Source organism: Nannospalax galili, unplaced genomic scaffold (assembly GCF_000622305.1).
Source record: "Nannospalax galili isolate Female #2095 unplaced genomic scaffold, S.galili_v1.0 scaffold367, whole genome shotgun sequence".
Taxonomy (NCBI): Eukaryota; Metazoa; Chordata; class Mammalia; order Rodentia; family Spalacidae; genus Nannospalax; species Nannospalax galili.
The window spans coordinates 157,387-172,550 of record NW_008356465.1 but is presented as its reverse complement, the minus strand read 5'-3'; the positions used below and the strand labels follow the sequence as shown (position 1 = coordinate 172,550).

General features: G+C 43.9%; 1 protein-coding gene across 2 annotated transcripts in view; it reads right to left on the bottom strand.

The window, feature by feature from the left end:
* The window catches only part of Secisbp2 (SECIS binding protein 2), a 48,191-nt gene that overhangs the window by 5,767 nt on the left and 27,260 nt on the right, over nucleotides 1-15,164 (bottom strand). For both annotated transcript variants that reach the window (XM_008854584.2, XM_008854585.2), the window contains exons 11-14: nucleotides 5,723-5,889; nucleotides 4,882-5,020; nucleotides 2,676-2,832; nucleotides 1,437-1,657 (exon numbers count right to left, since the gene is read on the bottom strand). In XM_008854584.2, the coding sequence (XP_008852806.1) occupies nucleotides 1,437-1,657; nucleotides 2,676-2,832; nucleotides 4,882-5,020; nucleotides 5,723-5,889 (684 nt within the window). The remainder of the gene's footprint in view (nucleotides 1-1,436; nucleotides 1,658-2,675; nucleotides 2,833-4,881; nucleotides 5,021-5,722; nucleotides 5,890-15,164) is intronic.

Sequence of the window (15,164 nt, the reverse complement as noted above, 5' to 3'; positions counted from 1 at the left end):
AATGGAGATAAACTGTTCAGATGAGAGCTACATGAGAGGCAGAGTCTGGAAGGAGTATCACTTCAGCAGATGAAGCTGCAGGTGGCCTCTCCCACCTACTGTCTGAGCATACACCGAGACTCCAGTCAGGACATGCACTTTATTAACCTAACTACAGAGAACATTAGGCAGACATTACAAAAAAGGAAAAAAAAAAAAAAAAAGCCAGGCTATGAGTTAGGATGCAGGGGCTGGAAAGAGTGTAGGCTCTGGACTCTACAGGGAAGCTAAGAAATCAGTAAGTTAAAAATATACTCAGCAGTGGTTTACAAGCCACTTACTTGGAGCTGTGGAAGGAAATACCACAAGATTTGCCTAAGGGCTAACTGCTGGGGTCGCTAGACTGCAGGAAGCCCAGGCCTACCTTTTCAGTAAGGAAGCCTGTGTACTCATTTCACAGTTTAATCTCTGTATGTATACTGCTGACAAAAGAGCCAGAATAACATGTAACTTCTTCTCTCCCAGGACCTGGAGAGGCTGCTGGACACTGCCTGACATAGCCAGATGGGCAGGTCACTGAAACCCTGTCAGGTTCTGGCAGGTGGTGATGGTGAGCTGCACAGAGCCAACATAGAGGTGAGGGCAGGGCTAGCATGAAGAAATTCAGCTGCTGCTTCTGGGTCTGGGCCCTGCAGACCCCTTAGGAAACCTCCAGGCTTTGGATGTGAAATGATAACCAGAGAAGATTACAGCTCAGGGCTCAGCATCAGGATCTGGGTCTGTTACCGCGAAGTGTGACTATGGCCAAGTTGAAGGCTGCAACCAGGAGAAAGGAGTGGGACTGGGGAAGGGCTCATGCTTAGAAAGACATTCCCAGGAGGGGAATGTTGTGCCGTGACAAGATGATAAGGTTGTACAAGAGTGATGGCACTCTGTTCCTAACAACTCCTTCTACCACTGACCCCAGCAGGATACAACACAGACAGGAAAGTCCTCCTAGAGCCATAATGGTACAGTACAGACAGATAGCCTTCACCGCCTCACCACAGCCTCCTTCCAGCCCTGGTAAATTGGCCATGTATTCTGAGAAATTCACTGGTAATGAGTGAGCAGAGGAATTAACCAGAGTGAATAACTCTGCAGACAGGACCAAAGCCCTGTACAGGAACAAGGTCTTGAGTGAACACCTAAGCTCCAGGGCTGCAGCCTGTATGGCACAGGCACACAACCTAACCTGTTGCCAGAGGGAGGCTTGCTGGCCAGCCTCAGAGGGGAAGTGCTCAGTCAGAGGAAGGTTGGTTTAGGACTACGGTTAAAGTTGGGTTAGGGGTTAAGAGCAAAAGTGAAAGTAAGACACCCATTGATCAGGAGCAGTGGCTGACTGTGAGGAACACACACTGCACACTGGGGGCTGGCACAGGAGCCCATGCACCAGGACACTATGGAGATGTTGTTACCTTTGGACTGTGTCTTCTCACAGTTGGGGGAGATGATGATGCACTTCAGCTTCCTGAGCTTCAGGTGTTTAAGAACTTCCCTCAGTCCCAGCACCAGCCGGCGTTTGGTCTTAGCCTTGACTGGATCCTTCTGGTACATCCGGTCTTGGAAGCGTACCAGTTCCTTGAGCAGACCCGTGACACAAGCGTCCACTTCTTTACTGAGCATCTGGCTGCAGTAGCTGAAAGGAACCCCAGGGAGAAGGGAGGAAAGAAAGTATCAGATAGGACTCATGGGGGTACCAGCACTCATCAGGGCTGTGGGGAATCCTGATGAGCCTGGGGCACAAGAGATGGATGGAAGCAACCCCCTGCCCACTACAAGGGAGGTCTGCCCTCCATGGCTTACACAATCTCCTATCTGGCCTCTCCCCCATGAACACAAACACCTGGACAGGTTGCCCAGAGGAGCCCTAGGCAGTGATAAGGAGGTGTGAGCAAACATCAAAGACATCCTGCCCCAGGAACTAAACTGAAGCTGGGTTCAGTGGCCCACACCTATACTCGCAGTACTGAGGGGCTGAGGAAGCAGCAGTGTGAGTTCAAGGCTAAGGCCAGCCTGGGCTACACAATGAGACTATATCAAAAAAGAGTAAATACAGTGAGAGACAGAAAGACAGAGGGAGAGAGAGATGTTGGGCGGGAGAAGAGGAGGAAGAGGAAGAAAGGAAAAAAATAGAAGAAAAAAGAGAAAGAAATTCCATAAAAAAAAAAAATTATGTGTATGCATGCATTGCCTGCGTGTAGGTAAGTGCACCCCTGTCGTGCAATGCCCGTAGAGGTCAGAAGAGGCTGTCAGATCCCCTGGGACTGGAGTTACGGACAGTTGTTAGCTGCCTTGTGGGTGCTGGGATTCAAACCCGGGTCTTCTGTAAGAACAACCACTGAGCCATCTCTCCAGCCCCAGAAACTCCATTCTTAAACTGCAGCATGGCAAGGCCCATTGTTATCACTTCACCTCACTGCATCTGTACTTCAAATGTGGACTCAAGACACCTCTTTCAGCATTACCAGCAGGACAGAACTGCAGTACATGCAGACACACACAAGACTGGAATGCCCACATCCCAGCCACCCTCCATAGCTAGTGACCCAGGCACCTTTAAATAGTGTGGCCCAGCTGCACAGCCTGTGGTGCTGTGCCCTACAGGAGAGAGAAACCAGACTGAACCCTAGCCCTAGCAGCAAGTGCTCACTCACTCCCGGAACCTCCGGCTGTGGATCTTGGGAAAGGCGGCATGGTTGGGGGCAGGCTGGCAGGCCTCTGGGTCCCTCTGGAGTTCTGTGCCAAGTGGCTCTTCGGACTCTTCCTCAACCACAAGTATGGGGGACAATGGTTCTTCTGTCCTCTCTGGACCTTCAAGGAAAAAAAAAAAATCACTGTGTACACAGAAGGCCTGTGTAACAGACAGCCACATGGTACCAGCCCAGAGCTGCGCCAATGACACACCAGCAGCCCTACACCCACTGTGGTGGTTTGAATACAAATGGCCCCCATAGGCTCCAAGTATTGGGCTTTTTGTCCCCAGGTCTTAGATGTGGCTATCCTGGAGGAAGCACGTCACAGGGGGCAGGCTTAGAGAGTTCTTAAGCCTTGTTGGATCTCCAGTGGCTCTCTTGTTTCCTGTGCCTGCTTGAAGATATGAGAGCTTAGCTTCTGCTCCTCCAGCCACCTCTGCCACCATGCCTTCCTGCTGTGATAGACTCTTGTCCCCTTGGAACAGTAAGCTCAAATAAACCCTTCCTTCTATAAATTGCTTTGGTTAGTGTTTCTATCACAGCAACAGAAAAGTAAGTAATACACCCACCAACTTGCAGAACGCACTGCAGAGAAGGCCACAAGGTATAACACAGCCTTCAAGAAGACAGAAAGGCTGGTAGAAACTCTCAGAGCAGCTTTCTTGTCTTCCCAGATGTCTACCCTCCTCAAGTCTGTTACCTATTCATTTTCAAGATACTGAAAATAGAGTAAAATACAGAAAAGTTGCCATTTTAATTATTTTAAGTGACCAAATCGACCTTTTAATTTTGGAATCTAAAGAATACCGTATTAGGAAATTTTAAACAACAGGATTACTTGCTAAACATCATGGTGTACATCTTTAATCCTAACGCACAGCAGGCAGAGGCAGGTGCTCGCTCTGAGTTTGAGGCCAGCCTGGTCTATATAGTGAGTTCCAAGTCAGCCAGGGGTACACAGTGAGACCCTGTCTCAAACAAACACAAAAATAAACACAAACACCTCCCCTACCTCCAGGGTTAGAGTTCTGAGTTTTTATGCTTAAATGTTTCAGCCAGTCCTTTGTCAAACAACCTTCTAAAAAAACACTGAGCTTCAACATCTAAACTATGGGAGCCTTGGGCTAGCGGTGCAGAGCTGTCGACCCAGAGTTTGCTCCTCAGTGTTGCAAACAACCAACCAACCAACAACAAAAACCCCACAATAAAACTAAGAGTGCCTGACTGGGCTGCATATAACATATCAACTTGGCATCTCCAACCTGTTACTACTACAAAGTACCAAGGTACAAGCAAGGCAACATCTCACGGGAAGGAACTCAAGAACATACCCCTCATCCTCCAGGGCAGCAAGCACAAAAAAAGACAATGCCCATGGCCCATGAGGACGGGAGTACCTACAAGTCTCATCCACCCAGTGTTACTGGCAGGACACCTGGGAATGTGTGTGGCAGAGCTCTGAAAACAACTCTACCCCCAGGTAAATGCCCACAGAAGTAAGGGCTCATGTATTACAAGAAACACCAGCAACACTATCCAGGGCAGACTCACTTCTACCAGCCAGGGTAGAAGCTGCCTCAGTGTCCGCCCATACTGGGAACACTCATCCAGCCAAATACTATATGGTAATGAAAACAATGAACTGCTCTATCTGCAAAAAAGAAGGTGGAGTCAGTGTGGCATCCAGCACAGCTGCACTGTGGCAAGGCCAAAGTCTCAGTTGGAGGCACACTGGGACAGTGTTCGTCGGGTAGGCCTCTGACTAGAGGACATATGGGGAGGGTCACGGGGTTGTGCTCAAGTTGTGGAAAGTCCTTCAGCTATACACTTACACACTGTGTATACTCCCCTCAATGTACAACTTAGTACGCATTTTCTTGAAAACCACACATTCACTTTTATGATACAGGTCCCATACACTTGTTGGTAAACAGTACTGTGGTTGGTAGTAGAATACCCAGTGTCACATAGACCACACTTGGCAAGAGGCTCCTCTCCCCGTAAAGCTGGAGTGTGGAAACCATATCGCTCAGGCACAATGCTGACCTGCATTCTACCACAAGGCTCATGTGGAGGGCTGGCAAAGTCCATTTCTACCACAGCTCATCACCCTCAGGGCTGCTTCTACCTGAAGGATTCTTTCAGGTGCAAACACACAGAATCGTACCTTTCAGGTGGACCTGGTCAGGGGTCTGGTCATCAGCACCATCCTCTGCATCCTGAGCATCATTGCTGCCCACAGCCAGGCTTGCGGCATTTTCTTGGAGTCTCTGCTGCATTCTCTCTTGCCGTTCTTTTAAAATAATCTTAAAATTAAACAAATGATTGAAACACCTACATACTTGTACCTAAAAGATAAACTCTTCTAACCAATAAACCGCCCCAAGTTCAGCTTGTTGAATGTGCCTGGTCATGCCTTTGGAGTGGCAATGTCCCCTAACCCCCACTTGGTAGGAACATAGCGTCGTTCTCCCTGAGGACACAAGGCCAACATGAGAGCCCTGGGTTCTGAAGTCACTTGACCATAGACATCTAAATGGACAGAGCACACACCACAGGGCCATGTAATGAATGAGAGGTTTGTACAGAAGCTGTCAACAGGCACTGGCAGGTCAATATGAGAGAAGCAGAATGTGTGAGGAAGGAAAATGCAATTTCCTCACTTCTGGGTTTCTGTACTGCCGCAAAGAAAAAAGAAAGAGATTTTCTTTGCCTCACATCCTCTATCCTGTTACATGGGGAAAGTGAGAGATCATTTGTTAGGGAAGCTTGGACACAGCTCGGTATAACGTGATCTGTAATATAAACTTTAAAAGCCAAAGGCCTGGGCTCGGGATATGGCTCAGTGGTAGAGTGCTTGCCTAGCATGTGCAATGCTCTAGGCTCAGTCCCAAGTACAGTGACTAAAAAGCTAAATAAAGGTCTATGAGCTGCAGACAGACAATACAGATATATAAAACTCAATTAGTGTTTTCAGTGCCCTGCTTCCATGGAATCAGACCACACACCTTCTTCAGTGAGGTGGGCTTCTTGGCCTTAGGAATCTCCCTCTGCTTCCCCTTCTTCATCAGGGGGGCACTGGAGTCCAAGGGGTTGTGTGGGGTCTTCACCTGATTGGAGCGGCGCCCCTTCTCGCCTGAGAAGGCGTCTTTGGAAAGGACTGGCACTGCTCCAACTGCAACAAAGAGGGAAAAAAACGCCACACAGTCACCTCCCAGAGGCCCTGCCTGGCTCACACCAAGCTGAGTATCTGGAGGAGTCTCCCATGCCACCCTCTGTCTAACCCAAGGCCTTTCTCATCTTTGTCAGACAGTCTCTTACACATTCTGTCCACAGACTGTGTTCCAAATGGAATTTGCTCTCTGGTCAGGATTACTTTGGAAAGGCTACCTTCTAGCCACAAAGTCAAGTACGCTATATTTCTGTATAGTCTACAACTGCAGAGATTACACTACCTGTCTTAGGCTAGTTCTTGGTGCTCTGTGCTTATCACTGCTGTCCCTCTCCACCACACACTCAGCTGGTAGTGCCTCTGTACAAGCTGACTACTGGTTTCTCATGAACACCTTTTGTCTGGCTGTTATTACATGGCTCTTATAAAAATTCTAGTCATGCTTCTAGAATTTTCTGAATATAAACATGCTTCTCCAAAACCTAGAACAGACAGTTGGGAGCAGATCTCTCCAATCAATACATTATTGTGATGACAGCACATTTGCCTATGCCCCTTGCTCCTCAGTTAGTCCCCTTTGACCCCTAGCTGATTACGATTTCTAAACATATACCAAAGAAAAGGAATGGTAACCAGCAGCCCCACCCCAACCCTACACCTCCATCACCTTATTCTAGCAACTCTCAGATCTGTCCCATGTATCTTGGCTACCCTCCTTTATGGAGTATGATCTTAAATAACTAGTGTTGTATCTCATCAGTTAGCCCCTTCAACTCACTCATGCAATCCCTGCATCACTTACACCTGTCTAGCACATGTAACTCTACCTCTTCCAGGTTGCTTCTCGCCCCACACAGCACAGCAGCTTGCATCTAGACTTATTCTCACATGGCATTTAAAACAGATATAACTGGCTGGCCCTTCTTTTTACCTGCTTACTTTCCTGGTACCTAATGGTACTACAGGGTCTTACCTGGGATCCTGTAAAACATGCCCCAAGGCATTCCTGCTCTACAGGTCTTGCACCCTACTACCGGGCATCTAGGCATCTCTCTATTTACCAATATATATATATATACACACACACACACACACACACACACACACACACACACACACACACCACACACACACGCACAGGTCCAGCAGAGGCTCTGCCCTGCCTGTCCACTCCCTCCACAGCAGTGAGAAGTTCGACCAAAAACAAAACAAAACAAAACAAAACCCTCCCCAAATCAATCACAGTCCCCTGGACAGCAACCTAACTTGGTACAAACTAAGCCACCTTGCTCCTGAGATCACTGGGCTCTGGGTAGGAGCAGCATTCATAAGATGGTAAAGCCTTGTGCAGTTTGCTGCCAAAAGGCTTCCAAAATGTCAGCAAACATGGAGGATGCTACAGCATGGGCAGCCTGAGCCTATCATCACCACCAGCAGATATGGACCAGTGGACCAGCCAAGGACTTATGCGTCTCAGGAGGCTCTGCCATAGGGATAGGCCCAGCATACACCTAGGTTGACCACAGGAGTATGCACTGTACATAGTCAAGGGCAAGTCCAAGTCATCCATATAACAAACAACCAGCAGGCCCAGAGAAAACTGACAGTGGCACACCTGAACGCAGCCTCAGGGCTGAATGTACCCCCTAGCCTACACACATCTACTGCCAGAGTATAATCTGGACCCACCTCTGCTATGCAATGCCTATGGAAAGGTAGGAGAAAAATAAACAAAAAGTAATTATTCACAGTCAGCAGCAACTACACCCTTTGGGAAGGTACATTTTAGATTCAGATCAGGCTAGGTACTTTAAAAAAAAGTTATAGGCACTGGAGAGATGGCTCAGTAGTTAACAGTACTCTCCACTCTTACAGAGGACCAAAATTCAGTTACCAGCACTCATTCTGGGTAGCCAGCAACCACCTATAACTCCAGCTCCAAGGGATCTGATAACCTTTCCTGGTAGCAACAGAACCTGATCACATGTACACATATGCATACACATAAATAAATAAATCTTTTGAAAGAACCAATTGCTACTTTTAGAGGGAATAAACCAGAATCCAAAGTTGTTACAATAAGTAAGGGGCTGGAGAGATGGCTCAGTGGTGAAGAGCACTCAGAGAATGGCTGCTCTTGCAGAGGCCCTGGGTTCAGTTCCCAGCACCCACATGGCAGCTAACAACTGCCTGTAGCTCCAGTTCCAGGGGACCTGACACTTTCTTCTGGTCTACACAGGCACTGCACAACATGGGTGCACTTATATACATGCAGACCAAATATTTATATATAAAAATAAAATCAATAAAATATATATATATAAATAAAATGCTATTAACATAAAAATTTGAGAAAAACCAAAGAAACATGAAAGTGTGAACACATTTAGGAAAAAAGAAGCTAACAGAAACTGAGCGGGCCACATATGCAATTAGCTGACCAAGAGAATTGAACTGAACAGATTTCAGAGAACAGACTTATATAGACAATGACTTCAGCTCAGCAGATGTGAGATGTGATAAAACAATGATGACTACAAATTCAGCTTGCTGTGACTGCAACTAGCATGAGCTGGAATCACAACCGTGCCACAGTGATCCCCCTGTGCTTTCCTGGCAAATGATAGCTGGACTAAACCATCAGAGTGGCACATGGAGCTTTACAAAAGGACCCTGATCCAGGAATGTGCCTGACAGCGAAGCTACAGAAAGGAGTTTGAGGCCAGACAGAGCCACACAGGGAGTTGCTGGCCAATCTGAGCTATGCAGCAAATCCCTATGTCAAAAAGAAAAAGAGAAAAAAGGCAAAAAACAAAGCAAAACAAATGAAAACAGAATGGAGAACAGACACTCAAATAGTTCCCTGCCTAGGGATATTCATAGCAGTATTACAGTACCTACAATCCAAAGCCTATCAACACATATACCAAGGGGTAAATTGCAAATCACTCAGCCATTAAGCTCTAGCTGCTGAAGATATTATGTTGGGTAAAAAACACAAAAGGTTGCCTATTAATACTATGAACTAAGTTTCTCCCAAGAAATCATCTAAATTTAGTCTTTGCTGACTGGAGCACTGACTGTGGAAGTCAAGAAGCCAATGTTACCAGGGCTCTCTTCAGTTCTTTTAAACAGCTCCTCACTACCAACCTCTATATCTGACCTACCACTTTGGTGGCTACTAGATAAAACTCTTGGAATGCATAAACAAATTATATATTTTGAGACATGTATTCCAGGTTGGCACTGAACTTATAGTTGAGGATGACCTTGAACTTCTGATCCTTCTGCCCCTACCATCCAAGTGATTTATAGGCATGTGCCAGAAATGGAACCCAGGGAGGGCTTCAAGGAAGCTAAGCAAGCACTCTACCAAATGAATTACAACCCATGTCTCTGGAATGCATACTCAGTCTGGCAGGTCTCCAGCCTCTACCAATCCTAATGCAAAGTAAGACTTCTTCACCTTGTTAATAGATAACATCTAAATCCTGTGGAAGAAGTTCCCCTACTCCTTTGAAACCCACCTACTTGATGACATGCTTTTCTTTTTTCTATGGTTATTAAAAATCACATAATTCTCTTCAACTAATGAATTGTCTTTCAGGGTAACTTGAGTCTGTGTTCCCAGGCCTTGGCCACGCATTTTATGTGAAATGAGCTATTTCTGACCTCAGAATTGTTACCTTACTCTGACAACTCCATGTATATAAAATATCAGATGGGGAGCTTAATGGATACAGGATTTTCTCTTCGGTGATGAAAGTGTTCTGGAATTAAAGAAAGGGAGTGGTCTAATAACGCTCTGAAAGTGGAAATGCCAGTAAATTGTGCAGTTTTAAAACAGTTCAAGCTACATAAATTTTACCTCAGGAAAAAAAAGTGCTGGAGAGATGGTTCAGCATTTAAGGGTGCTTGCTCTGCAATCATGAGGACTGGAATTTGGATACTAGCACCCACAAAACAAACAGGGCATCCTCTGTATACTTGTAACCTCAGCTCCAAGGGGAACATGGATAGGGCTTAATGGCTTCTAGCCTAGTTGAGATGGCAAGAGCCCCAGGTTCAAGGAGGGATCCTGCCTCAAAAGGAATGGACAGAGAGTGATACAGAGAATACCCAATGTCCTCTTCTGGTCTCCATGCATGTGCACAAGTACAAACACACACACACACACACACACACACACACACTCACACGAGCATACACTTACAAATAAATAAATAAAATCTTAAAAGAAACTGTGACCAGTGATAGTCATGTATATAGAGATTAGAAATGCATGTGAAAACGTCTCAATGTCAATTGCCTTGGAATGAATTCTTCTGTATGAAAAAAAAAAAACAAAAAACAAGTATCTTCTTGAAGTCCCTCAAATTAAGGTAAAGAATAAGAACAAATCATTCTGGAAGAACGCAAAGGAAAATAGCTTTAGATACTTAAGTGACAATAGAATTTATTCTCATAATTGTTTTAATAGCTTTTGTATAATCCTCATCGCTATTATGAGATATAAAATGTATTTATCAAATCTGTAATCATTATGCCAAAAAATCTGAATTACTGTAATATTTTGCATATTGTTAAAACTGTAACTTTAATTGTAAAAAAAAATTTAAAATAAAAAAAAATAGATGTACAAATTAAATGTTAAAAAAAAAAAAAAAAAGAAACATAAGGTAGCGTCTGTGATTTCAGCAAACCGACAGAGTGCCGGGTTCTGGCCTCCTTTTGGCATAGAGGCTGAAAATGAAAGGGACTGCCTGAGAGTGCCAGATCCTGCCTCCACATGGTGGTGAGCCTCCCCTAATTGCTCCATACCTATCCCCCTACCTGGGATTTCCTGAGGCCCCTCCCAAGGCCCCAGGGCAGATCTGGCTTTGGTAGGCTAAGGCTGAGGTTCTAGCAGATAGGCTGAGAGGGTGGGCTCCTACCTCTAACAGTATAGCAGGTGTGATCTCAGCACACTACCAGAGAGTGCTGGGTTCTGGCCTCCCTCTGGCATAGGGGCTGACGACACAGCAGACCAACTGAGAGTCCCAAAATCCGCCCCTCTTAGGGAATATCCCAAATTTTCTCTGAGTTCCTGCTAATAGGGGTCCAAACCTTAGAAGAAAGCCTGATTGGAACCTGATGTGGGCTTTTCTGGGTGCTCCTGAATAGCTGATCTGAAGCCATCAGTTCCCTCCAAAATAAAACCTGAGAGAGCCTGAAACCTGTACCAACCAGCTTTACATAACCAATAAGGAAAGGACATAGGCATCCCAATAATACAAACAGAAGCATACTTCAATATAATTCTCATATCAGAATCATGAATAAAAGAAATTTGCATGCCAAAATCACAATGAAAGAATAATAAAATGGAAAGCCAACACTGTGTCCCCATCAAACTCTACCAGTCCTATAGAAGATTTCTACAAGGAGAATCCTCTAGAGATAACCCAGGACACTGAATTTAAAAGAACCATCATAAACAAGATCAAGGAATTCAACGAATTTAAAGAACACACGAACAGACAAATCAAAAAGCTAAAAGAAGATAGGGATAAATTTCTGAATGAATTCACAAAAGGGATAGAAACACTGAAGAAAACTCAGACAGAAATGAAGAAGGAAGTACAAAACTCAATAAGCCACCTTGAAACAACAGGGGCAAGCCTCACCGCTACAATGGACAAAATGGAAAACAGAGTATCAACACTGGAGGATAAAGTTGAAGAACTGGACCACTCAAGCAAAGATTATGAAAAAATTTTAAAAACACAGGAATGGAATATGCAAGAGATGTGGGACACCATGAAAAGACCAAATCTACGTATCATAGGAACAGAGGAAGGAGAAGAACTCCAGGTTAATGGTATTGAACAGATCTTAAACAGGATTGTAGAAGAGAATTTCCAGAAATTAAGGAAAGATATCTCCATACAAATATAGGAAGCAGTCAGAGCTCAAGCAGACCGCCAGAGAGTGCTGGGTTCTGGCCTCCCTCTGAGGGCTTGAAACCCAGGGGACTGCCTGATAGCCCCCGGATCTTGCCTCCACGTGGTGGTCCTTTTAATAAGATGATGCTATACAGCAGTCCCTTCTGCATGAAATAATTACCATCAGCACAACTTCGGCTGAGCCTGATTGCTAAACATGGTCACAATTGGGCTTCTTGACGGTTGTGCTCATTCATTAAAGGAGTGCCAAGCAGGGTCACTGGACCCTCACCTGAGTGTCCAGTCACTCTTCCCAGCCAATTAATCCAGCCTTGGAAGGCAAAAGAAAAATGAGGAAGAACCCAATAGAGGGATGGTTTTGGAAGCCCTTGTCAAGAAACTCTCATACGAACATTTGAAAATTGCCCTGTTCTGACTTTTTTCTAGTTCCCTGTCTAGAATTTGTAATGCTGACTACCCTTGCCTTTACTTCTTCACGTCTCCTAGTCACCAGTCAAGGACTTTCTTTTCCCTCTACAGATAAGAGTTATGCACGTTGGGAGTCTTTTAGATAGACCCACTGAAGGGTACTCCAATTGCCTCACCCTGCATCCCTGTTCAGCATGGAAGAAGCCAGAGTGGTCTGCGTCCCTATTCCCCACTGGAAATTTGGGTAACCCCTTCAGAGGATGGTATGATAAGAATAGGAGGTAGGAACTGGCTAGGCAGTTAGGGAAAAAAGACCCCAAAGAAATGTAGCCAGTTTCTGGGTTAAAAGTCAAAATGTCCTTGGGCCTGTTAGCAACATACTCTGTTCCAAAGGCCAAAAATGTCAAAAGTATTTGGGAGCTTGTATCTAACACTTAAAAGAGTTTAGGGTTAGCTCTTCAGAGGGAAAAATGTTGGAGGGGAGGGAGTGGGCATAGATTTGATCAAAACAACTTATATACATTATGAAATTCTCAATAAAGTTTTTTGTAAAAGTTAAAAAATAAATAAATAAAATAAAAAAACCCACCCAAAAAAACAAATACAGGAAGTACATAGAGCACCAACTAGACAAGATCAGAAAAGGAACTCTCCACGACACGTCATATTAAAAACTCAGGAGGCAGAGGCAGGCGGATCTCTGTGAGTTCAAGGCCAGCCTGGTCTATGTAGCAAGTTCCAGGACATCTGGGGCTACAGGGAGACCCCGTCTCAAAAAGAGCAAAAACACAAAAACAAAAACAAACAAAAAACCCCACTAAATGTATAGAACAAAGAGAGAATACTGAAAGCAGCAAAAGAAAAACAACAAGTCACATACAAAGGAAAGCCCGTCAGAATTATAACTGAGCTATCATGTACAGAACAAAGAGAGAATACTGAAAGCAGCAAAAGAGAAACAAGTCACATACAAAGGAAAGCCCAACAGAATTACACATGACTTAGCAATGCAAATTGTGAAAGCCAGAAGAGCTTGGACCAAGGTATTTCCAGTTCTACATGACAATAGATGCCAACCCAGAATACTATACACAGCAAAAATGTCCATTATACTTGAGGAGAAAAGAAAAATCTTCCATGACATGAACAGCCTGAAAGAATACATGTCTATGAAACCAGCCAGTCAAAGAATACTTGAAGCAATACAGAGAGCAGAGAAAAAACAATTATACCCCGGGGCAACAAAAGAAAATAAATGAAGGTACAATTGAGGAAACACAAAATTAGACAGAAAACACAAACAGCAATCAAAATGATGGCAACCAACACACATTTTTCAATAATAACCTTAAATATCAATAGACTGAACTCCCCAGTCAAAAGACACAGGCTAAGTGAATGGATTAAGAAACAAAATCCACCTCTTTGCTGTCTGCAAGAAACCCATCTCTCCTTCACAAACAAGCACTACCTTAAGGTAAAAGGATGGGAAAGAATATTCCAAGCAAATGGCACTAAGAAACAAGCAGGGGTTGCAATTCTAACATTTGACAAAATAGACTTTGAGGTAAAACTAATCAGAAGAGATAAGGAGGGTTACTCCATTCTGATCATGGGAACAGTTAACCAAGAAGATATTACAATTCTTAACATTTATGCACCAAACTCTGGTGCATAACTAATAAAATGGAATCAAATTCATTAAAACAGTACCACAGGACTTTAAGACACAGATTAACCCCAAGTCAGTAATAGTGGGCGACTTCAATACCCCACTGTCTCTATTAGACAGGTCAACTGGACAAAGAATAAACAGAGAGACATCTGAATTAAATGATACCATACATCAAATGGACCTGATAGACATCTTTCGAATAGTCCACCCAAGCACCAAAGAATATGCTTTCTACTCAGCATCCCATGAACTTTTCCAAAAATTGACCACATACTGAGCCATAAAAAAATCCCTCAAAAAAAGAAATAATTTCATGCATTTTATCGGACCACAATGCAATAAAGCTCAAAATCAACACTGGACAAAGCTCTAGTCACTACAGGAACTGGAGGGAATTGAACAACATACTCCTAAACAATGAGTGGGTCAAAGGAGAAATTAAGAAAGAAATAAAAGAATTCTTGGAATTCAATGAAAAGGACAATGCAACATAACACAACCTCTGGGGTACTTTAAAGCAGTCCTAAGAGGGAGATTTACAGCTTCAAGTGCCTACATTAAAAAATCAGAAAGAAGGCAAATAAATGACCCAACACTGAAACTCAAGATGCTGGAAAGGGAAGAACATATGAAACTCAAACCCAGCAGAAGAGAAGAAATGACAAACATGAGAGCAGAAACTAATGAAATAGAAACAAAGAAACCAGTACAAAGAATCAATGAATCTAAGAGCTGGTTCTTTGAATAGCTAAACAAGATAGATAGACCCTTAGCCCAGTTAACCAAAAGAAAGAAAGAGCAAATCCAAATCAACAAAATCAGAGATGAAAGGGGAAACATCACAACAGACACCCAAAAGATCCAGACCATTATAAGGGAATATTTTAAAAATCTATACGCTACTACATTTGAAAATCTAAAAGAAATGTATGTATATCTAAAATCATGGGAGCCACCAAAGTTAAATCAAGAAGACACAACAGTTTAAACAGACCCATAACATATAAGGAAATTGAAACAGTAATACAAAGCCTCCCAACTAAAAAAAACCCAGGCCCAGATGGATTTACAGTAGAATTCTACCAGACATTTAAAGAAGACCTCCAACCAATATTACTTAAATAATTCAAAATGATAGCAACAGAGGGAGAACTCCTAAATTCCTTCTATGAAGGCTTCTATGGTGAAGCCAGCATCACTCTAATACCCAAACCAGGTAAAGACACAACCAAAAAAGAAAACTATAGACC